This window comes from Populus nigra, chromosome 8, assembly GCF_951802175.1.
Source record: "Populus nigra chromosome 8, ddPopNigr1.1, whole genome shotgun sequence".
NCBI classification, from domain to species: domain Eukaryota; kingdom Viridiplantae; phylum Streptophyta; class Magnoliopsida; order Malpighiales; family Salicaceae; genus Populus; species Populus nigra.
This window is the reverse complement of record NC_084859.1, coordinates 17,660,773-17,687,981: the sequence shown is the minus strand read 5'-3', so window position 1 is coordinate 17,687,981 and position 27,209 is coordinate 17,660,773. Positions and strand designations below refer to the sequence as shown.

The following is a 27,209-nucleotide window of genomic DNA, read 5'->3' as shown; positions in this document are numbered from 1 at the left end:
TTTTAGTTGATGGAAAATGGATCGGGCTTCGAATGTTTGATTCACCTTTTACCCCGTCTGCATTTAGTGGGCTATAATTTACACAGCAATATGCGTGTGCAAGCCCAAGGAATATATCCTGACGATTTCGAGACCGTTTGGGAACGCGGCTGCGGCCGCGTTCCCAAAAAATTTGAAAATTTTTTGTTTTTTTTTTTTGTTAAAATTTAATATGGTTTGTACGTTTTGGATCGTTTTGATGTGCTGATGTTAAAAATAATTTTTAAAAAATGAAAAAACATCGTTGGCATGCATTTTGGCACGAAAAGTTATTTGAAAAGCACCCGCAACCACACTGTCAAACACGCTCGAAATCGTACATTTGCTGCGTTGCTTGTATAAGCTTCCGTTTATTTATAAAAATATATACTGCAGGTTAATTCATTTATTTTATTGATTAGTCTTCACTAGATCTGTGTTTTTTCTTATAGGTAAAAAACATTATTCGTGAAATGCAACCAAGTTTTGAAGGAGTAAAAATTTTCATGCATGGACCTGAATTAGCCAAATAAACCGGTATAATTTTGTTAGATGATGAAAATGTAGGTAATGACTTCAAATAAACTAAATTAAACAAAAACAAAATCATGAGAATCTAAAAAAAATATCAATAAAAATGGAAAAAGGAACAAGCTCAAGCCTCATGTCCTAGCCAACCCAGTGCTAAAAAATAAAATTCAAAAAAAAAAAACAAATTACTCAAGTCAACCTAAACTATCATGTCAAATCTGCAACTCGAGTTTCATGGAATAAGGATAAACCAATAAAAAACAAATAAAAATATTTACAAAGCTCAATTCCGAATAAATTCAATATAGAAGAAAGAAATTAAAAAAAAAAGTCGATTAACAAAAAGAACAAAAAAAAAGGCAAACCTACCAAACTTCATGACTCGGATCATGTGAATAAAATAACTCATTAGAAGGCAAACTAGGAACAATTAAGAAACTCAATTTCTAAAGCAACCTAATATTAAAAGATATATACACACACACACACACACACACACACACATTTAAAAATATATATAGAAAAAAAAACTTGAGTTAACTCGTCAAACCTATAGTCCAGATGATGAGATCGAGATAACCGAATATAAAGAAAATCAAATAAAATCATGAAGCTCAATTTTAAAAAAAAAAACCAACATGGAATGATGAAATAAAAAATGAGAATTAGTGTAAAAAATAAACCCTAAAAAAACCGATGATAACCCGGATTAAGTTTTCAAATCCATGAACCAGGTCATGAAACCAAAATCACCCCATAGAGATAAGAAAATGGAGTCGAATTTCCAACCAACCTTGTGCCAAGGGATGAGAATAAAAAATATATATTACAAAAGGATCTAAAACAAAAAATAGCAGTCAAAATAATGAGGATTATATTTAAAAAAAAAGGACAACTTACATTTTTTGATTAAATGATGAAATTAAAAAAACAAATTCACAAAATGGTCCAAAATAAAAAAAAATAGCATTTAAAAGAACAATGATCAAATTTTAAAAAGATAAAATAAAAGGAAAACTTTCATTTTATTGATCGATTGGTGAAATTGAAAAAACTTAAATTTTATAAAAAGAACCTAAAATAAAAATTTAATGATCAAGAGAATAATGATCAAATCTAAAATGATAGTAAAATGAGAAAACAACTCAAAATTTTAGATAGGGCAACACGAATTTCAAAGATACGAGAGGGAGAAGAGGGGGGAAAGAAAGAAAACATCGTTGGCAATAAAACCTTGATGAACCGATCTACACGCACCTCCATGCATGGAAGATAGCAACACGCTACATCTGTAGCCACCGTGGAAGACCCTTTTTTGGAATCGAAAGAGGTTGCATGCGAAGCCAAAGTGTTATGGCATCCCTCACTTCCTGGCTTGTGCAGTGTACGTGCTAGCCAATCTTACCTTTCCCGTAAACTACAGTCCCACATATTTGTTTTAGCATCCAATTTGGTCCATAAAGTCATAATTGTTCTAAATCAACATAATTTAAACATGTTTTGACAAATTAATCCTCGGTTGATCATCAAGCCTTTTCCTCAACATTGCAAAACCTTTATATTTAGGAAATCAAAATAAAACATTAAGTAAACTAAAAAGAACATAGAAGGATCAAATCAAAAATAAAATAGCAACTAAAAAAATGACAAAAAATACTTACCTTAATTGTACAACCTAGTCCCTGATAGGACAAACTAAAAAGGGCTGAATATTTATCAAAATCTCAAATTTGGTTCCCAAAGTTACAATTGCTATAAACTAATAAAATTGAATTTTATTTCGCAAAACTGAGCATCAACCAAGTAATGGAATATTTCCCTGGCATCTCGAGGTCCCCATTCATAAATAGAAAAAACAATATGCCAATCTTAAACTTATATTATTGCAATTTCAAATGATTGATTTTTTTTATTAAAAAAATAAAAGGCGAGAACATAAAATACTGAAGAATAAAAAAAACATTGTGGATTACTGTTGTAATCCACAATGACTCTCTTTCGGGTTTCAATAACTTTAAGAGGATATTTAGTTTTTTTATTTTATTTTAATGTTTCTGTAAACTAGTTATTTTATATATTATCCTTTTTAATAATCCTATACTATTTTTCAATAATTTTTTTTGTTCTGAAAAAATAGAAAAAAAGACAAGCAAGTAATATGAAGACATAGTTATTAAACCCGGCCAAGAGGCCAAAAAAGATAAATAATGCAAATTTCTTTCACTAATTCACTTTGCTAAAAAGTTTAACAGGAAAGAAGAAGATAAAAGAACAACAAGATAGCAAAAGCAATTAACTAACAAGCAATTCAGCATAATTTGATCAAAGTAACTAAGCAAGTTACAAGTCTAAAAAGCAAATCAATTAACTTATTACAATTCAAAATCCCTTATTAATATTATGTATGAAATATGTATTCCTCATTAATATTATGTAGAAGATATATATCTTTCATTATTGTTATGAAAAAATAACATTTTAACCTCTTAATTCAAGCAATGTGATAAGGTTTAGAGGTTACATGTATCCTATGAACTACACAAGTAAAGAGTTGAAAGTTTTTCTTCTTTGTCCAAGTATTCTTACTTTAATTATTAAAGCATTTATTATTCTAGAAAAAATACTCTTGTTTTTCAAATTTAAAGCTCATAATCTTATTTATTATAATTATTTACTAAAAGATTACTGACTTAATTATTCGATGGTCTTTAAACCCCTAAAAAAAAACTATTTTGAAGATATTATACCTTCCATCACCAATCATTTATATCTTGAGATTTTTATATATAAAAAATATATTAACTTGAACATATGATTCACTATCTAAACATCAAATAACCTAATTCCAAAACATATTAGGTTTTGAAAAATCATAAATGTCCATATACTAAATGCTTAATTTAATGAACTTATCGTTTCTTTTTGTTCGAAAAGGACGAAGAAGAGTAATTTCGTTCTATGAAACGACGCGAAAGGCGTGGAGCATGTTTCTGGGAATTTGAGAATTCAAATTAACTATAAAATTATTTGAGAATTCCGATGCCGTCACGTTTTTTTTTTTAAGTTAAACTAAAGCAGTAATTCTAGCAAGCGAGCACATGAAGTTTCGGTTGGACGCTGTCCGGGTCACCTACACAATCAATCGAAGGGAGAAAATTGAAAATTAATTTTCTCAAAATTAAATTCGTGGGAGCAAATTTTATAACAATTAATTATGGTACCTTCCTATCCATTTCCATCTCTACGAGACTGCTGTCACATTCGTATGACATGTAGCCTCGCTCACTCAATAAAATAAGAGCACGTTTTACTTTTAAATATTGTGTGATTTGATTCGAATATGTATTAATCACGTTACTTGTACATCGACAACTTTATCGACATTATTTGTTCACTTATCCATTTGGACATCTTATATCAATTGTCTTCTATTTGTCTCCACCCTCCACTCTGGACCCATTCAAGACTCAATAAAATCAAGGCCCAGTGTCCATTGAAGCAGCTAAAAATGCTGAGAAATATAGTAAATATTTTTTTAAAAAAAATTATTTTTAATGTCAATATGTTAAGATAATTAAAAAATACAAAATAATAATAATAATTTGACCATAAACTGAATCAAAAATTTTGAACCCGCCTAGCCGGGTCGAGTCAAGGGGTTTAGGACCATATTTGGTTTCCATAATTTTTGTTAAAGGGTTTTTGGGTTTAAATGCGTATTTGACAAACATCCCTTAAGCCTCCTTCTTGGTAGTTTTATTACAGAGAAAAATGAGTTTTTTCCAAACAAAATCTAAATAAATAAATAAAATATATATTTTTTTCTTGCATATAGCTAAAAATCATAAAGTTATTTAAGCATTTTTTTAATCTAAGATATCTTGACATGTTTTTTTAAAAATTATTGCATGAATTTTACAACAAGTTTGTAAAAATTAAAAGGATTTTAACCTCTGTTTAAAAAATACCATTTTTTTATTTTGTTTCTTTTAATATGCCAGACTATGAACCTACATGTAAGATGTATTTATGATATTAAAATAAAAAAAAGGATTTCTTTTAATATATGAGATTATGAACTTATACGTAAGATATATTTCTAATATTAAATAAAAAAACAATTTATTCTATTTTTTATGTTGACATTAAAACGGTCGGGTTTTAACCCAATAATATAAAGACCTTCTTATTGAAAAAGACTTTTCTTCAATTTTAAATAGACTAGCAATTAAAACACGCAGCATTTTCTTAGTTTATATCGGACAAATAAACAATGCATCCTACTTCATGCAAGGTATGCTATAGGTGTTACGATCATCTATTTACACAGTGAGTTCCCTTACCTAGACTCTAAGAGTAGTTAGGGTTTTTAATTCTTTAAATACTGGGTGATGACTTCTTTTTAATGACAAATAACATAAATAATTTATATTTTCCACCAACATCATTCTCGACAATTCCAGTCTGGTAAGATAATCATTGTGATGTTGTACATGTGCGACAATGATAATATTAATAACGTTAATATTATTAGAAAACTAAAGAAAGGTTTTTTTTAGTATTTATTAAATAAATCTTAGCTAACAAGTGAAGGTTTCAGCAATGAGGCTTGTTTTATAAAGTTTATAATAATATATAGCAATAAAAAAATAGTAAAAATTACTCATTGAGCATGGATTCTCATGTAGATTACATGGAATTACTACTCTTAAATGGTAAACGAGGTAAAGTTTATGTAATCCAAAGTTAAAAATATATTACGCTAGTGACTAAAAATATTTTGTTTATCATCATAAAAACATACTAAATAAAAGATATTCAGTAAAATTTTAGAATTTATACATGTTTAAAACTATAAGTACGTAAAATCACGACTGATGACAAATTTATTTTCAACACAAAAACAATAATAGAATTCCAACATGCATATTAAATATATAATCAAATTTGTAATTAATATTAATTTTAAGTTCTAACATGCTTTATATAATAAAAAATATATATGTTTGAATTTAAACAAATAAAGGAATTTAATTAAAGTAATAAAATTTGTATTGTTGTCAATGATGAATAATTTATCCTTGATGTTTTATTGCTTCTTCATTTTAAACTATTATTGGTGTTTTAACCATCATAAATCAAGAATTAAATATAAAAAAATTAAAAGTTACTTTTTAGTCAAAGAAATAAGTGTTTTTTTAAAATTAATTTCCCATTCAGTAATAATTGACTTAAATTATAATAATTAAATAATTTCCCAACAGTTTAAACATGATCTACGATGCCTAAAATAACACATCCTTTTTTAATAAGCAACCTGGCCATCCGCTTTTTGAACTACTTTTTGCATAATCATTGCACATTCTTAACATCGTTACAAATGAAGGGCTCACACCAACCAAATTATTGGTATATAAATCAACAATTATGTTCATAAAGGATTCTAATAATTAAACATGCTTGTGCCGGGATTTTTAAATAATGTTTTGCTAAAAGCATGTTTATAATTTCTAGAATTAAATTAAATTTAAAGGAATAAATCAATTTTTGTGTTTATATTTTTTTTGAGGATATTTATTTAAATTTTAAATAGAATTTAGATAGTACAAAAATAGACAAAATTAAACAAGAGGAGAGACCCTCTAATTTGTAAATCAATTCCTTTTAAAATTAGCACTAAAAATATTATTATAAAAATAATTTATTTTTTATAAATAATTTATTCACTATGCAACTCTGAATTAATAATAAAATCATTAAAATTTCTAATTCAATTTAATTTTATAATTATTTTAAATAATATAATTATGTAATTTAATATTTATTTTAAATATAAAAATCACAATAAACTATCAATTAAATTTGTTATTGAATTCCAAAGATGCCGCAAAGAATATTCCGTTTTCATGCTTGACTTGTTCCATAAAGCAAGTCGGGAAAAGTAATTGCTTGAGCAAGAGTCATGCTTCCCTCTCGGAAAATCGAGCAAGACCCTTACGCGTGCCATCCTGTGAGGAATAATAAATTTCCTCCAGGTAACACCTTCAAAACATTTATACACGGTGGTCACAAGACTCGCAATTGCTGCATGAACTTATTATATACATATAAAGTAGAAATGACATGTAGCCCCAAACAGGGACGTGTAAATAAAATAAACGAAACACGTAGACGGCATGGAAATAGCTCCCATCCACGGCTTTCACGGGCATTAAAAGCACGTTAAAATTGCGCAAATAGCTGAGCCTCGCTGCTGCCGCTGCTTTTCGTGGAGTTTGCAGTGCAAATTGCGTGCTTGGTAAGAAGAGACATCTACTGTAGATCGGCAGATGCGGCACTACAGCTGGTTGCGTGTGCTGAAGGGTAAGGTATTATCGAGGGCCCTCCCTGCCGATTAAATCACGACCTTGACCCCTTCCTTCACGACGAGTTTAGCATCACGTTGTTTATATGCTAAGATACCAAATGGCGTTGCATACTTGGTTTTCTATAAAATCAAACCTTTTTTTTTAGTCAATTATCGAGTCTCTGCCACCATCTATGCCACGCGCCTCTCAGTCAGGCATTGTGTTCATTATCACCTCAGTGCTCTTTTGTTGAATTGCTTGCACAGGGGGACTGGCTTTTCCGTTACGCTTGGGATATTTGAGAGGCAACAGTAACTAGATGAAGACCTGTAGATTTGAACACGTGGTCACAGTATCTCGAAGGATTTCGGTCACATGCTCCTTGAGCCCGTGCTTTTTTGCGTTCACGTTACTTGATGTTGTGCTCACAGCTGCCCATCTACTGACTAACGTCTAAACCACCGAGCTCCATGTTTCTTATCAGTCTAGCCCGTTGATTTGGTCGTCGCGCATGGATCATATTTAATTCTCTAGATCGTCAAGATTCAACTGTGTTGGGAGCTAAATAATGTATACTCTATTATTTGAGACTACTTGTCCAATGTGGTGAGAGAAGGAGCATGATGTGCATTATTGACTTGCGAGGACACTTAGGACTTTTTAAACGGAATGAAAAATATGGCACAGTTAATTAAAATAGAAATCTCACCAACTTTTTTTTATTCCACTTTCCAGTCTTATCAGGGATATTTCAATTCTAATTTAGTCCACAGAGAATGTTTTTCTTCTTTTCGATTTTTTTTATTGTTCGGTTTTCTATACTTTCGGTTGGATAATGAATAATCCCCTTTGTTTTGTATTAAATGCCGTCTGCCATTTTTTACTACCAGCCTGTTATAACCTGTTATAAAATTTGAATTAATTTTTTGATTCATTTTAATATTAAAAATAATTTTTTTAAAAATAAAAAATTTATTGAAATATATTTTTAAATAAAAAATATTTTAAAAAGTAATTATTATTATATTCTCCAATAAGCTCTGTGGGCTGTACTGGAGAAGTGAAGTGAGTTTTTGCTATATAAAATATAATTTGAGAGTACGAGTGGAGATTTTCGTGTTTTTTTGTTTTTTCTTTGCTTTTTAGTGGAGGTGAGAGGGATGGGAAGTAGAGCCAAACAAATTACTATACGTTTTTGGAATAGGGATATATTTTTCATTATTGTACCAAACAATTAAAGATATATATATATATATATATATATATATATATATATATATATGTTTTCATGTAAGATTTTTTCGAACGAGACAGCAGCATATTTTGTAAATGTCTCGGAATAAATATTGTCATGACTTGAGATAATAGTCGACTATTTCGTAAAAATATTCAAAATTGTTTTCTTTTTACGTACATCCTTGTATTACTTATGATGATTCACGGGTTTTTTTTTATCAAAAGTGAACTAAATGATACTGGAAAAGCAATCAGCTTAATTTTATTTATAATTATTTATTTGTAAAAAAATAGATTGAGTAACAAGAAAATAAGAGTACATTGTTTTTTTTACAAATAAAACAGTAAAGATATATTCACATATGTAACAAGAAAATAAGAGTACATTGTTTTTTTTTATAAATAAAACAGTAAAGATATATTCACATATGTAAGTTGAAAGATTCCGATGATTAATTAGTCGATATATTGTGACAACTATCTACGTATCTATATTAATAATAAAAAAATTATACATAATTTGGTCTTGTTTTAAACAATGTCTTTATAAAACAGAATAGCAAAAACATCCTCCATTTTAAAGGAAAAAAACATGGGGAATCAAATAAAATTACAATTTAATTACTGTATATCTAGGTACAAAATATTATTTATTATAATCGTATAATGATGAAAGCGCACAGTAGGTCTCGAGTTCGAGTTAGGGCGTGTATCTCTTGTAAGAGCTTGGGACAGCCGGAGTTTTACTCACTCATCTGGGCCCATAAAACACGCTTTTCGTGAGGTGGGGTTTCTCAAATCAAAAAAAAAAAAATTTAAACTCAGTAGTGAGAGCTATAACAATGGTTGTTTTCCCATTCTCCGCCCTCGCATAAACTTGTCAGCCATCCACAACGTAACGACGACCCCAACCACTTGTTAGCTGGGAAATCGATTCGGAGAGGGAGGGAGAGAGGGGGAGAGAGAGAGAGAGAGGAAAACAAGAGCAACCGAGAATCACGAACAAATCTTGAGATATTTAATATTGTTTTTTTCAAAAAATAAGTCACTGAAAAATATTTAAAGGAACATCCTAACCAATTTAACACACATTAATGTAAGTAGATAAAGGAAAAATCAAAATAGTACAAGAAAAAAAGAAAAGGACCTGCACGTGTTGAGATGCAAATGGCATGAGAAGAAAATAGGTTCGAGATTCAAATCCAAATATTCCAAGAGATATCATGGTATTTTTTTGTTTTATATATATATATATATATATATATATATATATATATAAAACGCTCTCAAATCAGAAACCAACTTCATTACTGTTTGTTTTGTATTTTTTATTTGAAAATATATTAAAATAATATTTTTTTTATTTTTAAAAATTATTTTTAATATCAACCAATCAAAATATCTAAAAATATTAAAAAAATATTATTTTAAAATAAAAAATAAAAAAATATTTTTAAAATATAAAAACAGACCGTTATAAGTAACCGGAGTCAAGCGGCACATCGTTAGACTTCCTTATGCTACCAAACAACCAGCCTAGGTGGGAGCGGCACCCTTTGTCGCTGGCACGGAAACCTCGTGGAAGAGGTGTGCCAATTTTTAATGAGACTCCCGGCCCCACTTCCCATCTCCCTAGAATTGTCCAAACTACTTCTCTCTGTCAAATCTCGTGCATTTTAGAATTAAGAAAGTTGTCTCAACATTTCCCAGTTTAAATACCAAGGTCCATCGTCTCCGTTGTGCAGCAGATACCACTTGTTTTCTGAACAGTCAACGAAAAATTAAGGAAAGCAAATGAAAATGTCGAGAGCAACCGTTGAACTTGATTTCTTTGGCATGAGCAAAGAGAACCGCTCCTCCTCTTCCAAATCCAAGTGTTTTAATCGCCAAAGAAGCTTTCGAGGTCTGTTTTTTATTTTTCCATTCTATTCTTCTTCACTATTATAATTCATTCTTCTTACAATTTTCTCGTTGGGTTTTGTAGATATTCAGAGTGCCATTTCGAAAATAAATCCCGAGCTTCTAAAATCTGTGATTGCCTCTGGTTCTGCTTCCAACAAGGCGACTCCAGCTAACGGCAAGCAGTTGTCAAACAAGTCATTCTCTGTGCCATCTACTCCTAAACAAGAGCTTCCTCCGTTTCCTGCTTTGCCTGTCTATTTCCCAAGGTACTCAACTGACAGTTCTCCTAATGAGCGTTTTTCTTTTGGGGTAATGTTTTAGCGTTTAATACTTAATATTACTCGTGTTCTAGGCTCAATTTGGAGAATCCTCCCGAAACCGCCCCCTTGACTATTTTCTACAACGGAACCGTCGCTGTTTTCGATGTCCCTCGAGACAAGGTATGTAAAATATTATGAATTTTGTTTGCACAAATAAATGCCTACCAGTTGTTTCTTGTTTATTTCATTTGTTAGATTATTAATTATTTTTTTCAAAAAAAAATTATACAGGCTGAGAACATTTTGAAGCTTGCTGAGAAGGGATTCTCCAAGACCGTTGTTGAATCAGTAGCCGATCCAAGAACAGATCACCAACAAAAGCTTCTTGAGAGTCTTGATGGAGGTTTGTGCTTGTTATTATTATTTTTTTGCTGCTGGCCGTACAAATTTGTGTGGGAATGTTTTTCAACCTTTTCATATGCCAATGGTTATATGCTGACAACGGAAGCATTTGCTGCTGGTTTGTTGAGCAGATCTGCCAATAGCTAGAAGGAAATCACTGCAGAGGTTTTTGGAGAAAAGGAAAGAGAGGTAATATTCTACCCTTACCCCCCCCCCCCCCCCCCCCCCCCCCCCCGGCTTCATACTGAACAATAAGGTGGTTTTTATTTTTGTTTTTTGCACATAGCTTAGATTGATTTTAATTTTATTTTTAGATAGATGAATGAATGCTTCGGATGGCACATATTTCGCATCTATCAATTCATTTTGTTTTGGTAAGTAGAATCTAGCTTTAATTTGTTTAGATTTTAGGCTGGTATTAATCTCTTCTTTTCTTCTGTAAAAGACTTGGCTATCTGGGATTTTTAATGTATTTTTTTAAAAATTAGCAATCTTATGCTTAATTAAATTGTGATTAGTTAGGTGTTATTAACAGTATAAATATGTATTTTGTAGTGTATTAACCATTTTAACAGATATTGTAATTCGAAACATGCTATCATAGCTAGATCGTCCAATTACTTCGATTCATGAATCGTTATATTATTTAAACATTAAAAAATATTCCAATTAAAAATCATAATTACACGGGAAGGTGCCACCAGTTGATTGAATTTTCTTTTTTAAATAATAATAATAATAATAGATGCCGACATTGTTTTAGACATCGGTAAGATCTCCTCCGTGTTTGTGTTTATCTCCGGAAAACTTTTAATAAATAGAACGCGTTTTTTATGGTTTTGCAGGTTGACTTCGGCGACCCCATATGCTTGCACACCGAAGACGCGTTTTTAAGGCAGGAAGACCATGAAGAACCGGAAAGAGGAGAAAGATGGTCTAAACAACAAGAAAAGGAAAAAAAAAACAAAAAAACAAGTCGGAAAATTTTTTCCATCTTTTTTTCTAGCCGGTCGGCGTCTAAACTGCCTTCCCTCTTTTGACTGATAGCGATACGAATCTACGATAGAAGGACTAATCTTTAGATAAATAATAATTATATTATATATGGGCTTAGTAGGGTCCATGGTTGTGTTCCAGAGTCACGTTTTAGTAATTTTCATTTGGCTATTACCTAAAGTACTCGTCATCTCATCTTCGGCGTAGTTTCCTATGGTCTCCGTGTCTATTTGGGGCTATATTTTTATTATGTCAGAAGATTGAGATCACATGTATCCTACTAGCTCTTTCTCGTATGTTTTTTTATTTTTTATTATTATTATATATTTATCGTCGTTGGGTTGTTTAGTTCTTTTTGTCTGCTTTTGTTCATTTATTTTATAAATATTTTTTATACTATTATATGGATCCTTGATCATCTGATGCTGACTCTAATTAAGAGATTTATTTTCGCGAAAATGTTGAAGAAAGATGGATTTAATAACAACTATGTTTCATAATTATTATTTAAACACGCACGTTTCTTAGCGATACTGAAATGCAGTTGCCTATTAGGCCCCGTTTGTTTGCAAGAAAGTAGTTTTTTTTGGAAAGTGAATTCCGGGGAAAATGAATTTCAGGAAAGTGAATTCCGAGAAAGTATTTTCCGATGTTTTGTAGTGTAATGGAAAATAAATTGGAAAACACTTTCCAGTGTTTGGTTATGTTATGGAAAATGAGCTGGAAAATAACTTATTAATGTTTTATTTTTTCAAGTTTATTAAAATAATGAGGAACAAATCTTACAAATTAAAAAGTTAAATGAGAATGAAATTGAAAAAAAAATATAATTTCATAAATTATCTCAAATAAAATAAATAATAATTAAAATAATAGAGATCAAATTTAAAAAATTAAAAAAAATAAAAGGTGAAGAAATTAAAATAATAATAATTAACATTTCATAAATTATTTAAAATAAAATAAGTAAAAATCAAAAGAATGAGGACTAAATTTGATAGATAAAAAATTTCAATAAAAAAATGATAAGGAAAAAGCAAATAGCAATTATAAAAATAATGACCAAAATTAATATAAAAATTAAATTTTAAGAGATGAAATTGAAAAATAAATGTTCAAAACAAATTATATATAGCAATCAAAAGTTTGAGGATCAAATTTGATATAATCAACAAATAATGATATTTCTAATTTTTTCACAACTTCCGGAAAGTGTTTTCCACCCAAAATTTTCAGGAAAACACTTTTCTGGAAACCAAGCCAAATTTTTCTTTGACTGGAAAGTGTTTTCTGTTGACTAACTTTTCCAATGGCAAACAAACACATGAAAGTTTGGAAAGTGGTTTCCCGGAAACCACTTTCGGGAAAACAAACACAGTCAAAAGAGAAAATACTTTCCTAGAAACCAAACCAAATTTTTCTTTGACTGGAAAGTGTTTTCCGTTGATCGAAAAGTGTTTCCGTTGACCGGAAAGTGTTTTCCGTTGACCAACTTTTCTAATAACAAACAAACACATGAAAGTTTGGAAAGTGATTTCCCTTAAAATGAATTCCGAGAAACAAACATAGTCTAATGGATCATAGAAATTATATTTTAAAATATTTTTGTAATGTATTGAAATAATATATATATTTTATTTTTAAAATTTATTTTGATATATAATCTAAAAACATAAAAAAAATAATTTTTTTAAAAATTAATAATTCTTAAAAATCAATCTTTTAAAAAAACGTTTTCTATCCACAAATCCAAACACTCACCTAGTTCAAGGGCAGGGTGGCACCTTAAAAGTTTTGAAAATTTTCAATTTCTTAGTTTTTCAAAATAGCAAAGCATTTGGCATCCCAAGAAAAAAGAATATCATATCTTCACTTTATTCTTCTGAACTTTAATTTATTTCGAAAATCATAGTAATAACCTTTTCATTTCGGCATTCCCATCTACAAAAACCTCATTTCCGCCTTGCTACAATGAACCACTAACCATTATTGTTCAGAAAAAATATTAATACAAAAAATGATTCTGCAGCTTAAGATGGTCAGAATTCAGACGGTGATGCGGTGGTCATCATCAAGTCTTTGCGTGGACCGTGCAAGATAAAGGGAGCCACGGAAAACCTAAACATCATGTATGTTAAATGTGCTCCCCTCCCTCCATTTTTAATATTATTGCCTGGTATTCTACAGCTTATGAACAGCCAGCATTTTCTGAATAAAAGAGTGGAACGCAATAATTGAGAAACACACACCGTTTCCGGTGGGCTGCCTGGCAAAAGCAAGTGGTTTGAGTGTCAACATTTCCAAACGTGATCAATGGTGTCTGCAACTGTTCACTGTGATAGGTAACCAATCCTGGAGAATATTCTTATCAAGTCCTTTTGGCGAAACACACTATTTTCCAAGCAGAGTTGTTGGGCCTTGGTCGGATTCGATTCAGATTTTTCAGTTCTTCCTACCCCAGTTTTTCAATGAGCATCTCTCTATCCAAAAAAAAAATAAAACGAATTTATGAATCAAAATAAATATTTATAAAAAAATTGGATCGAATTTATTGTTGTCTGTGTTTTACAGTTTAGTCTCATTTCTTTTATCTTGCTTCACTGTTTATATAAACAGTGAAGCAAGATAAAGAATCATAATGTTTTTTAGAGTTGTAGATAATATGCACCAAGAATGTGCCTGTGAGCAGGGCTTGTGCGTGCTAGAGAGTGAAAGAATGACGGTGTCGTGTTTTTGTGCCAGTGATGCTTGCATTTCTATTAACATATGTTAAACAAGTAGGTAAATCATTTTTTTTTTGTGTGTAAAATGCAAGGATAAGAAGATGAATTAAGAACTTATTTGTAAGAAAAGGAAAACACGGACCAAATTAAAATATTCATGTTTCTTAAATTATAAGGACCAAAATGCACATTAATAAAATATTCCATACTCCACAGCGTTAGCGATACCAACCAAAGAAAAGACCAAAGAAGGACAATCATGTACCATGCCGGGGTAATATGAATACAACAAACACTTCAATGACTTTTTAAATACATTAAAAACAAAAGAAAGTACAAGAAGAAATACAAAGTTAACCAAATTATTATTGCTTCATTTCACATAAAGATGAGATGGTGGGATGATCCATGAATTATTTTCATAATCAGTTTTATATTATCATGAAATTTAAAATAAAACTCTGCAATTTCTTGTCAGAAAATAAAGTTTCGTTTAATGTCCATGGCTCATCAAGCATGATTATAAAAGAATTGAAAATACTAAAAAGCCCAATTTCAGTGTTCATGGCATAGTTACTACAATGGCCTGGTTCAGCACGTCAACTCGAAATCCCAAGCTTTGATCATTTTTATTTTATTAAAAAACTCAGGCTTGTATTTAAAAACACGGGCTTGTAATTGTTCTTGAGAAATCAGCCGACCTGGTTAATCCGAAATCCAGATAACTAGGCAAAATTAAATAAAGATCCATTTTGTTTTCAAAAAGTATCTTTTTGTGTTTTTCTTTTTATTGGAGTTTTTATATATATTTTTTAGTTTGTTAATAACTTGTTTTAAAATTTCTTATATAAATACAATACAAGAAATATATTTTATTTTTTTAATGTAAGAATTGAAATCCTTAAATATATATACAAGAATAAAAGATTATCTTTTATTGAGATAAAAAAACTTTTAAAATATTATTTTAAATTTTATCATTTAAATATTCACATCAATTAATTTTTAATTTTTTTTATAAAATATGAAAATTTCAATTTTTTTTTAAATTTTTTCAGTTTAACTCAAATCACCGTATCTCAAAACCCAATCTCTTAAATTAACTAGATCACTCAAAACCCAATCTTTTAATCTTTTAACTGGATTAACCAGATCACTAAAAACCCAATCTCTTAACTGGATTAACCGCATCATATTTGATAACTATGATCCATAGACATAACAAGTTAACAACGAGCCACCGAAGTTAATATGCTAGGGCCTTCACTTTTTCGTTTAGAAAATTAATTAATTAATTAATTGTTACCCAAACATGAACAAAAACATAAAGGGTTAATTTATAAATTTTATAATTTATTTTACTGATTTTATAACGAGAGTAGATTATCAATCGAGTTTAGTTGATTAAATTCAAATAATTTTATTTATCAATTTATAAAAAAATAATCTTTATAATTTTAATCTAATTTGCTATGACAAATCAATATTTAAGTATTAAAACAAACACAATATCAATATTTTCAAAACATATTAAAAAACTGATTAAATCCGCAGAATGGGCATTGATATATTTAATACAATAATTATTAAACCCATGTTGAGAATTGATTTGGCGGAATTACGTCCCCAGTTACACGGATTGATAACCTATCCTTAACAAAAATAATAAGATTTTAAAAATTATTAAAAATTATTTTTTATTTTACATTAAAAAAATATAATTTTATTATTTTTAATTGAAATATTTAAACTAAAATATTTTTATCACATATTAAAATTAATATAAAATTTATATACTAAAAATTTACAATTCAATATTTTAAAAAATAAATATAAAATTTTTTAATACAGGTTAATAACTAACTAAAAAAATATAAAAAATAATCTTTAATTAAGAAAAAAAAAATATTTTTTAAAATCTGCCGAGTTTTGCTGGACACCCTAGTTGACACAGGTCAAACAGGTTTTTTCAGGCCAATTGCTGATCCGGATTTTATTCTTTTGAATAAAAGATTACCCAACTAAAACCCGGATCATCCAGATCCCGGGTTGATCCAAGAAGGCCGGGGCCGGTAATTATGATTAATACTTCAAATCAAAGTAAAAAAGGAAAGGATCCAAGTTTCAAGCACAGATAACAAGGTTTTGGATCAATTTATCTATACACTTGAATACAGAGCGAGATCTACAAGGATAAATAAAGCAGATTAAGGTTTTACTTCTCAAGAGCATGGAGTCTGGAGAATCAAGTCTCCCATTGTTTACATTTAAACTAATCAAGACATACGAGTTAAAATTAAACGAATAAAAACAAACCTCAGCTTAACTAACGAAATAAATGACAGAAAAAATAATGAGAAAATGGGGTTAAATCCAAGCAAAACTAGGTTGTCGAGACATTAAAAGCAACGGGAAAAAGCAAACTCAAACTGAAAAAGCAAAATGGGAATGGAGAGATGAGCATCAGTTTTAAAAAGCTCGAATTTTGAAGCTTCATGGATTAATCAGCAATCAAAATATTAAAATCCTCATCATCTGCTCAGATCCTCCACTCTTCCCATATAGAGTCAAAACCACAAACAAGAGAAAGAGGCAGTTAAGTTATACAAAGAGTAGAGCGAGCGTACAAAACAGATAAAAAATCTCGAATCTCGCTTCCGAATTGAGACTGCAGCGGCTATAAGGTGCTTTATATAGAGCAGAGAGGATCCGGAAACCCTAATCACCAAAACAAACGTAAAACCGACGCCGTTTCTTCTCACAACTTGAACGCGCGCTGTCTATAGAAGAAGCACTTGCAGCTTCCAAGGTACTCCAATTTGCCACGTTTTATCATCTGAATACATAAACTCCAGCTTTTGTCAAATAATGAAAGGATAATTATAAAAATAAACTCTTTTATATTATTATTACCGGTTATAATTTAAAGAATTATATTATATATCCCTAGTTAACACTAATTTCAATTCTAATGAATTAAACATAATACTCTCATATATATTAAAAATAAAAATACTACTACAAAAGATTTAGCTCAAGACAAGCTTATAATATTAGTTTAATAGCAAATTAATTATTTATTAATTTGATGACGAAGCTTTAATATAAATATTATAAAAGCTCTTTAATTATTAAATGAATTATAATAGCAATACAGTAAATAATTAGATATATATTTTTAAAATGATATTAAATATTAGGACTCATAAAACTTATATTCTAGAAGATAATTACAATTTTTGAATCAAACTACACATGTTTTTGTTTTGGATTAACGTGGGTGTCCGAGTCAGTTTGCGCGTATCTTGATCAATCCCATAGGCTCTAAAGTTATTGACCATGTAAGTTTCTAGTGGCTATCATATCAGCAATCACAAGACTCAAATCTAAAATTAATAAATTTTTTCATCTCAAGCTTTTATTATTCGACTAATAAATGAATTTTTTTAATCACTTTTTGAAATAGGATGTCCGTCAATTGCCTCTTAAGTTATCCGTGATTGATTCATGATTTGATGAGATGCCATTGGGAAGGAAGGTGAGTGCTTGTAACAATATACTTCTAGCACATGAATTGTATAGTTTTTTGAATCAAGCTCTTGAAGTTTTATTTTTCTCAATGGTATCCAATCATGCACATCCCTTACCTCCTTTACTAACTTTTCTTTAATGCAAAATGGTCCCTAATTAGAAGCAACCATTGGGAAAAAAAAGGAAAAGAAATAAGCTCTTGCATGACGAGTATACTACAAGAACATGATTTGTAATGAGTTTTGTGTCAGTAAATTATATGGATTTGCGCATAAAAAAGCTTTGTTGGGCTGTATACTGATATAAATCATGTCTCAGCGTGACATGACACGCGCGTGCATATACACATACATATTGTATGTCTGTATGTATATGATGCATTTGTTTATTTATTTTTATTAGCTCACAGATCATCAAACAAAGAGTTTATCATTTATGCGTCAAAAACACATATGATTTGAGAATAATTAATGAGTTTATAAATTTGATTTTTTCTTCAATTTTATTTGAGAATATATATATATATATATATTTTTGTTGTTGATAAAACAGCTAGAATTTAAAAATAAAAGGAGGCAGTGTAATGGATTATCATGGCATTGCAGTAGCCTGTTAAACATGTTCAGAGTGTAGGGCCTGGGCCAGAACTGCACAGATCACTGCATGCTTTGCCCAATGGCACGTCAAAACTGCGGGCTGGGTCTGCACGGCCCGGCCCTAATGCCTCAGTCTCAATCTCTATTCCGCGTTCACACCCCTTCACTGTAGCCGTTGCTGGCCTTCACTCATTGTGCTCTTCCGCTTATCCTTTTCAAATTTCCGTTAACCAAAATCAAAAGCGCATGATCAGATTGCTTCGCTCTAAATTACTACAACATCCTAATCACTGTAAATCCAACACCGCATTATGCATCATCACTCAACGTACGTTCTTAGCCCAACGCACTTCTCATTCTTCACCAGAATTCAACACTTACATTTATGGTTCTTTACTCCAAAGTTGTATCCGAAACGGTGACTGCGCCACCGGAAAATATCTCCATTGTGAGATTATAAAGAAGGGTAATTGCTTAGACTTGTTTGCTAACAACATTCTTTTAAACTTTTATGTAAAATACGACTCATTACCTGATGCAGCTAAGCTGTTCGATGAAATGCCTGACAGAAATACGGTGTCTTTTGTTACTTTGATTCAAGGTTATAGTCAGTGTCTTAGATTTTCTGAAGCTATTGGGTTGTTTTCTAGGTTACAAGGAGAGGGTCATGAGCTTAACCCTTTTGTTTTTAGTACTGTTTTGAAGCTACTTGTCAGTGCTGAGTGGGCTAAATTGGGGTTTAGTGTCCATGCTTGTGTTTACAAGCTTGGTTTTGATTCTGACGCCTTTGTGGGTACTGCTTTGATTGATTGCTACTCTGTTTGTGGGTACGCTGAATGTGCAAGACAAGTTTTTGACGCGATTGAATACAAGGATATGGTTTCTTGGACTGGGATGGTTGCTTGTTATGTAGAGAATGAGTGTTTTGAAGAGTCTTTGAAGCTTTTTTCACGGATGAGGATAGTTGGGTTTAAACCGAATAATTTTACCTTTGCGAGTGTGTTGAAGGCTTGTGTTGGGCTGGAGGTGTTTAATGTGGGAAAGGCTGTGCATGGATGTGCTTTCAAAACATCTTATTTGGAAGAACTTTTTGTTGGTGTTGAATTGATTGACTTGTACATTAAATCCGGGGATGTTGATGATGCTTTACAGGTGTTTGAAGAGATGCCTAAAGATGATGTGATTCCTTGGAGTTTTATGATTGCTCGGTATGCTCAGAGTGAGCAGAGTGAAGAGGCTATTGAGATGTTTTGTAGGATGAGGCGAGGTTTGGTGCTTCCTAATCAGTTTACGCTGGCTAGTTTACTGCAAGCATGTGCGAGCTTGGTGGATTTGCAATTGGGGAATCAAATCCATTGCCATGTAGTTAAGGTTGGTTTAGATATGAATGTTTTTGTATCAAATGCTCTAATGGATATGTATGCTAAATGTGGAAGGTTGGAGAACTCATTGCAACTATTTTCAGAATCACCAAACTGTACTGATGTGAGTTGGAATACGGTGATTGTTGGCTATGTGCAGGCAGGCAATGGGGAGAAGGCATTGAGTTTGTTTAAAGATATGCTTGAATGCCAAGTTCAGGGAACGGAAGTGACATACTCTAGCGTGCTTCGTGCATGTGCTGGTATTGCTGCCTTGGAACCAGGCAGCCAGATTCATTCCTTGTCAGTGAAAACTATTTATGACAAGAACACCGTGGTTGGCAATGCTTTGATAGATATGTATGCCAAATGTGGAAGCATTAAAGATGCACGTTTAGTATTTGACATGCTAAGGGAACATGATCAAGTGTCATGGAACACTATGATTTCAGGATATTCTGTGCATGGACTTTATGGGGAAGCTCTAAAAACTTTTGAATTGATGCTGGAAACAGAGTGTAAACCAGACAAGGTGACTTTTGTTGGTATCCTGTCAGCATGTAGCAATGCCGGACTCTTAGATAGAGGACAAGCTTATTTTAAATCTATGGTAGAAGAATATGACATTGAACCATGTGCAGAGCACTACACTTGTATGGTCTGGCTTTTAGGGAGATCGGGTCATCTTGATAAGGCTGCTAAGTTGGTTCATGAAATTCCATTTGAGCCTAGTGTTATGGTGTGGCGGGCCTTACTCAGTGCTTGTGTCATCCATAATGATGTTGAACTTGGAAGAATTTCTGCCCAGCGTGTTCTTGAGATAGAACCAGAAGACGAGGCAACACATGTATTATTGTCAAACATATACGCTAATGCAAGGAGGTGGGGAAATGTGGCCTCCATTAGGACAAGCATGAAAAGGAAAGGAATCAGGAAAGAACCAGGCCTAAGTTGGATTGAGAACCGGGGTAGGGTTCATTATTTTTCCGTGGGGGACACTTCACATCCCGACACAAAATTGATTAACGGGATGCTGGAGTGGTTGAACGTGAAAGCCAGGAATGAAGGTTATGTTCCTGATTTTAGTTCTGTTTTGCTTGATGTGGAGGATGTTGACAAGGAACAGCGATTGTGGGTCCACAGTGAAAGACTAGCTTTAGCCTATGGTCTAATTAGAACACCATCCATAAGCCCTCTTCGAATTATAAAGAATCTCCGAATATGTGCAGACTGTCATGCTGCAATAAAATTAATATCAAAGATCGTGCAGCGTGATATCATTATCAGAGATATGAATCGTTTCCATCACTTTCATGAGGGAATTTGCTCTTGTGGTGATTACTGGTGATTGATGTAAAAAGGTAGATTTTGATTTTTTGGGAGCTAGACTTTCCATCTGCATGATAAAATTCCTAATCGTGGTGGTTTGTTTATTATAAGGAAGCCTCTGCTTTCTGCTTTTTAGTCATGAAATAAAATGCATCAACATTTATGTCCATGCAGTGCTAAACCCTGACCTAATATGCAGTTGCACGTCAGCCATTTATGAGCTCAGCTGCAAAAGGTACAAAAATAGTGAAACAACCCCGTCTAACTTTTTATGATACATTTTAGTTTGGGAGTTGGTCATAAGATTTAATTTGCAAACTGAAGTTTCCTGAACTCAGATGAATGCTGTGCAAATCATCTGTTGAACTCGGGTGCCTCATTCCTGTCTTTAGTAATTGCCTGTTGTTGGATGATCCTGTTTTTGCCCTTTATACTTCTCCAAAGCTTCCAGTTTATACGCTCAAAAATACTTTGTGTGTGCATTCTGGGAAGATGAGGTTGATTAGAGAATTTAAGGGGTCACTTTTCTATGCCAGTTAAATCCCTGAAATGATATATTGTGCGTCTTGTATAAATACATGGGAAGGAGTTAATCTTGCGTAGGGACTGGTTCTTGTGTAACTCAATGGATTGATTTTTTTTTCATCAATTACAATGACACTGCTAATTTTTGGCGCTGGCAATTTTTTTTGTGCTAATTTATGTCTTTGAAAGAAGTGGCAGCTCAACAAGATGCTCAAATTTGTGGAAATATTTTTTTCCCTTATGCTTTCAATAGGTTCTGCTAATTATATCAAGAATCATCTAATCAATAAGGCTTAGGAGGCGATGTTTAGTTGGACAGCTTCATCAGGATAGGTGGTTTTCAGGAGACATGATATTTAAAATATGAAGGCCCTTACATCTAATAAATTGAGAACTTCCTTTATTACATAGCTGGCTGACTGGATTCAAGCATTATCTTTTGCATGGAAATGTTGTCTTTAATTTTTCTATCATTTTCCGAACAAAAAAGAAAAAGAAGAGGATGTTACAGCCTGATTTTGTTATTTGGAATGTTCACAATTGACCTCAAATGTTCTTGCAGCTTTGGCATTGATCACAATGGATAGATTCTTTCACCCTAGAAAATGAAGTGCAGGAGGTATGAAACTACAACCAACCTATCTATATATTGATTGATCTTCTTGAAGTGGTATTTTTTTTTTAATTTGGTTTAGGATAGCTAGCTTCTTTTGAACTATATCTTGAGTGATTGATGTGATGCATCCCCAATTATTCACATCCGGTGCAGAAATTTATTGCCTTCGAGAAGGACGTGTTTGTATAAAAGATGCACGGGTCTAAGAAAAGTGCTTCATGCATCCTTCTGGATTTTCTTGTTGGCTGTCCTATTATGACTGTTGTAGTTGACGAAAGTGCCTTTAAGCTCTGCCTTCGCTGAGGGACTATACACTTACTCTTAACAGTTTAAACTTACACAAGGGCAAGAGAGTGAACTGCCTTTATCCTCGCAAAATATGCTTTGACTTTAGAATTTTGGTTTTGGAAGTGTTTATTTCAGTTGTTTTTAAAGAGTTATTGATCATCAGAACACGAGGACTCTTAATATTGAAGCTTGCTACACTGATGCCTTGTTAAATGTATATGATGCATCTTCTGGGTTTCATCAGGGTAAATTTATCCATTTTGGGGAAACAAAAAAAAAAGAGAGAATAAGTTTTTAATGAAGTTTTTGGAATCAAATTGCCTCCCATATTGGTTTAAATATAACAAATTTGGTTCAAAACACTGCCTTCAATGATTATTCCTGAGGCAGCAATGGCTAGACTTTTTTCATGCAAACATATGTTACAATTGCCCGTCCATGTTTTATGCTTGTTAAATCATCTACTTTCGATCATTGAAGTTGTCCTGGTGAGGCTTGGTGTGGAACCAAGTTATTATTTGTTTTGTGCAATAAACAAAAATGAAGAAAATGCCCTGCCATAGCATTGTATGCATGGTGGCATTTTTATGAATTAAACAGTCATGTTCTATGTGAGTATTGAAGGGTTAGAAATGGCAATGACAGTGATGAAGATGTTTCTGCAGTTGGGGAGAGGGAGAAAGAGGAAAAATGAAGGAAAAAGAGAAGAAAGATATAAATCTGTGAAATTAAATGCAGAACTGAAATTCATAAAATAATTACGAAGAACTAGAAAGGCATGCAATACGATATAATTAGAAAAGAAAAGTCTAACCACTGCTTATTGTGGTGACTGCAAAAAATTACGTGTAGATTGGAAAGAGATGAAGAAAAGGGAAATAGTTAAGACCACAGCCAATGGCGATGCATATAACACATGGTGGAGGGCCCGTATGTAATGTCCATGTGATTTGTCTGCTCAAAATTTCACAGTCATTGTTACCAGTATACGGAGTGACTAGAATATAATGTATTCCACTGATGATAATGTGCTATTGGCTTTTTGTGTAGTCCTCATCGTATGTTTGGATTTGTAATCATAGTTCTTGACAAGCATGCCATTCCATGAATTTAGCATCATCCATCATTTTCGTACCCACATTCAAAGTTGTGGGCAATGAGACATCTTTATTTAAATCCTATTTGGTTCGTCTTTAGGTCAAACTGAGAATATGGTGCTCATTGACCACAACAATATTTTTTCCTCAGGGACCTTGCTCTCATTCAGATCCTTCATTGTTTGTAGTCATTGATAGCAGATGATATTCGTGATATGTCTCTCTAGCATGTATGTGCTGACAATTACTATTATATCACAATTTGCATCTGTATGGTTCATACTTCCGCTCGTACATGGCAGAAGGCATCATTTCACACTTTGGAAAAGTTCTAGATATGCTGGAATCCTCAGTGCTCTTCTTAGGACTTCTGGTTTGTTAGTCATGTTTCAAATAAAATCACTAGCATTATTGATGTTTTGACTCTTGAGATCCCTTCTCATCTTCCAAAATCATGTTATAGCCCATGGAGGATAGAGAAAATTTGCCATGCTAGCAAGTTCACTGCATCTCAAATTTTTACTGGATGAAAGGGCTATGGTAACACTGATGTTTCAACATTCCCTCATTCCCACTTACAGTATTTTAGTTGATCATGGACTTGGACGTGTCATCCGAGAAAATTATCTTTTTTTTAACTTGCCCTAGCCTCTATTGTTAAATATCTGAATCTACTATTATTACTCCTGATGTGTTTCCCTCTTTTTGATTGCTGTTCTAGTATTACTCTGCTGAAGTTAGTGGTATCCACCGTGCTATGTTCGCTCATCATGAAGACAGATGCAGAAAGCTTTTGACGCATTTGAGCTTCTAATATGTGCTTCATATGGAGAATTGTAAAGGTTTCCATTTTTTGTTACAAAAGCCTCAAATTAGATGGGTGGATATCGATTCCAGAAATGTCAAGGAAGCTCGATCTTTGTTTTTTTAAGCTTATAATGAACTGGCCTTTCTATTTTATTAGTTTGGAGCAGACTTATCATCACTAATTTCCTAGCTCTTCTCATTTTGCTTGAGGAACTTTTAAGAAAGCAGCAGTTGGACTTACAGATCAGGGGACCTCCTATGTTGGTGAGTATCCTCGTCAGAACAGAATTGACGAACCAACTATAACGATTTGGTGGTCTAGTTTTACCACTCTCAACTGGTTTCTACTAATTATGTCAATCTTAACATGAATTGCCATTTGACTTGGTTTCTATTTCGTCTTACTAACCATAATTTTTTAGTTCTCATCTTTCTCCCTGTGAGTGCGAAAGTGGAGTAAAGATTAGATCAGATTTATATCCATGACTATGCAAGTATTAGAGCGTCTTTCTCATGGACTAAACATCTTTATGCATCGGTAAATGATAAAGGTAGGAAACCATCCTTGTTGGACAGTTAATGAAAACGACCTCACCTTGCTTTCAGAATTAGCAAAGGCCAAAGTGACAAGCAAGATTATCACTCAGGGAAACGAATTTTTTTTTTTATAGCAAATGACCTAACATTACCTTTTAGTTTGTGATCTTGAGGGAAGGTTTGGTAACGTCCATGTTGCTCCTAGTTGGTTTCCCACGGTCAAGCTGTTTCTCTCAATTGAATAGATAACAGTTAAACATTCCGGCAAGCTTAGCATCGGCTACCGTGAAGAGTTAGAATATGGAAAAATGTAGGTACCAATCCAGGAGCCACATGCAGGCTGGTGTCCTGTAAGCTGCGCCCTCTTTTCTCCCTTACGAAAACCTCTTTTGCTATGTTTGGTGTGAGGTTAAAAATTTAGAGAAACAAAAATGTTAAGAGAGTAAAGATCTAATAGTTCAAAGTGGTAAAAGAGTAAAACAATTATCAATAGATGAAAAGTTAAAGACGTTTGATAAGAATTGAAAAAAATATGGATAATAGTGAATCCCACTTAAATTAAAGCAAATGTAATATTAAATATAATTGTAAAAAAATATTAAATAATATATATTTACGGTTTAAAATTTGGGATAGAACCAAAATGAAAAAGAAATGTTGAACATGAAAAAAAGAAGAAGGGGAAAATTAAACACGGGAAAACCCTTTTACTCTCTCCTCTCCAAGGTTAATATTTAACTCCCCTTTTGAGGGTTAAATGTGAACCTCCTTTTAATCTTTTCGTCCTCTAAAAAATGTATAAAACATGAGTAATTAAAGAGTGTGAAGAATGATAAATTTCTGTCTCCTTTACCCTCTTACCTACCAAATATATCCTAAACCTGGGCTAACCAGTAATTTTTCATCTCCTTTGCTCTCCTACCAAACAGGTCCTAGCTAGATCTAAGCTATCGGTTAACTTATTCAAGAGCCCACTTTATTTCTCTCACTGCTAGACCATGGCGAGACAAAACTTCAGAAAGCATTTACATAAATATTTCAAGCAAAACTTAATGTTTCATATCCATGGAGTCTCATGTTTGACATTTCCCAGCTTATTTTTGTGGCCATCACAAGATTAAAAGCTTCCTTCTCCAGTACTGTGAAAGGTTAAGGAAGATATACCTCAAGGTTAAGAGAGTAGCGAAGTTTTGGATGTATTCGAGGGTTTATATATTTTTAAACAGCTATGAAGAATATTTGGGTATCGATTGTCTTTGTTTTTTACATTTTTTATTTTTATATTCATCTTAATTAGGTGTTGTTATACATGCTTGTACCTATTAAAAACAAATCCTCAAGATTTAGAGTTTAGAGCAGTTCCACAGAAGTACCGCGAACTGAGTTGGTTCTTTCTCCAAATACTATCACTCTCCTAAGTTTGTTTTCCCCAAAAAAACAGCAATTTTACAAGGGAAACTTAATTTGTTTGGGAATAAATTGATCAAAGAACTTATCTAAATATGAAGACGGTAATTCTTTTTCGTTTTCTTTTTTTTTCCTTGAAAAGAAATAAAAAGATTAAACATATACATGATGCTGGGAGAAACAGGTGTCAGATGAATCTCAGAGAAAGACACTTGAAGGCTGTAAAGGAATAGCCGACCAACATGGACCGCTTTGTAGGAATATATCCTGTCATGTCTAACTGAAAATTGATGGAATTGCTTAGGCGTTGTTAAAATTAATATTTTAGCAACAGAGAAAAATATATATATATACGTGAATGATACCCAATTTGTTGCGTGCCAGGTAGCATTCCTAGCCTGTTTTATTCACGAGGATTAAAATCCCCTTGTTCTAGAATTTCAATTTAAGTTGGAGCTGGAGTGAGCATGCACCACACTCCACCCAAAAGACAAGAAAGAAGAAAGCACCATGGCATTTAATTTCAACGTATATATGAGCTTACCCATGAAGTTTTTGCTAACCTAATAGAAAGGAGGTAGAAGATGAAAGAAATAAGGCAAACTTTTAGCTAGCTAGCTCTCAAGTTACACTGCATGGGCGTCAGCAAAGAATAAAGGCAACAATTGACAGATAACGTTAACCAAATTCTTCACGTATG

General features: G+C 32.2%; 2 protein-coding genes and 1 non-coding gene across 8 annotated transcripts; 2 read left to right on the top strand and 1 right to left on the bottom strand.

Annotated features, from left to right (window-relative positions):
- Window positions 1-9,793: 9,793 nt before the first annotated feature.
- On the top strand, window positions 9,794-12,040 carry LOC133701257 (protein TIFY 9-like). 2 transcript variants are annotated; one of them, XR_009843534.1, is made up of 7 exons: window positions 9,794-10,035; window positions 10,117-10,300; window positions 10,387-10,474; window positions 10,586-10,697; window positions 10,828-10,885; window positions 11,011-11,070; window positions 11,542-12,040. XR_009843534.1 is itself a non-coding variant. In XM_062125116.1 (6 exons), the coding sequence occupies exons 1-6, from the start codon at window positions 9,927-9,929 to the stop codon at window positions 11,588-11,590; spliced, it is 600 nt and encodes a 199-aa protein (XP_061981100.1). In that variant the 5' UTR covers window positions 9,796-9,926; the 3' UTR covers window positions 11,591-12,040. The 2 variants fall into 2 exon arrangements, 1 of the variants encoding a protein (XP_061981100.1); XM_062125116.1 differs by lacking the exon at window positions 11,011-11,070 and having other exon boundaries at window positions 9,796-10,035.
- Window positions 12,041-16,872: 4,832 nt separating this feature from the next.
- LOC133702430 (small nucleolar RNA SNORD36) lies at window positions 16,873-16,956 on the bottom strand. Its single transcript, XR_009843723.1, has one exon. It is a non-coding gene; the product is annotated as a small nucleolar RNA SNORD36 (small nucleolar RNA).
- A 1,744-nt stretch (window positions 16,957-18,700) lies between these two features.
- LOC133700887 (putative pentatricopeptide repeat-containing protein At5g13230, mitochondrial) lies at window positions 18,701-24,721 on the top strand. Of its 5 annotated transcripts, XM_062124612.1 has the most exons (4): window positions 18,701-21,264; window positions 21,407-21,467; window positions 22,320-22,376; window positions 24,480-24,721. In XM_062124612.1, the coding sequence occupies exon 1, from the start codon at window positions 18,789-18,791 to the stop codon at window positions 21,249-21,251; it is 2,463 nt and encodes an 820-aa protein (XP_061980596.1). In that variant the 5' UTR covers window positions 18,701-18,788; the 3' UTR covers window positions 21,252-21,264; window positions 21,407-21,467; window positions 22,320-22,376; window positions 24,480-24,721. The 5 variants fall into 5 exon arrangements, with proteins under 5 accessions (XP_061980596.1, XP_061980597.1, XP_061980599.1 ...); XM_062124613.1 differs by lacking the exon at window positions 21,407-21,467; XM_062124615.1 differs by lacking the exon at window positions 21,407-21,467 and having other exon boundaries at window positions 22,527-24,721.
- The last annotated feature ends 2,488 nt before the right edge of the window (window positions 24,722-27,209 follow it).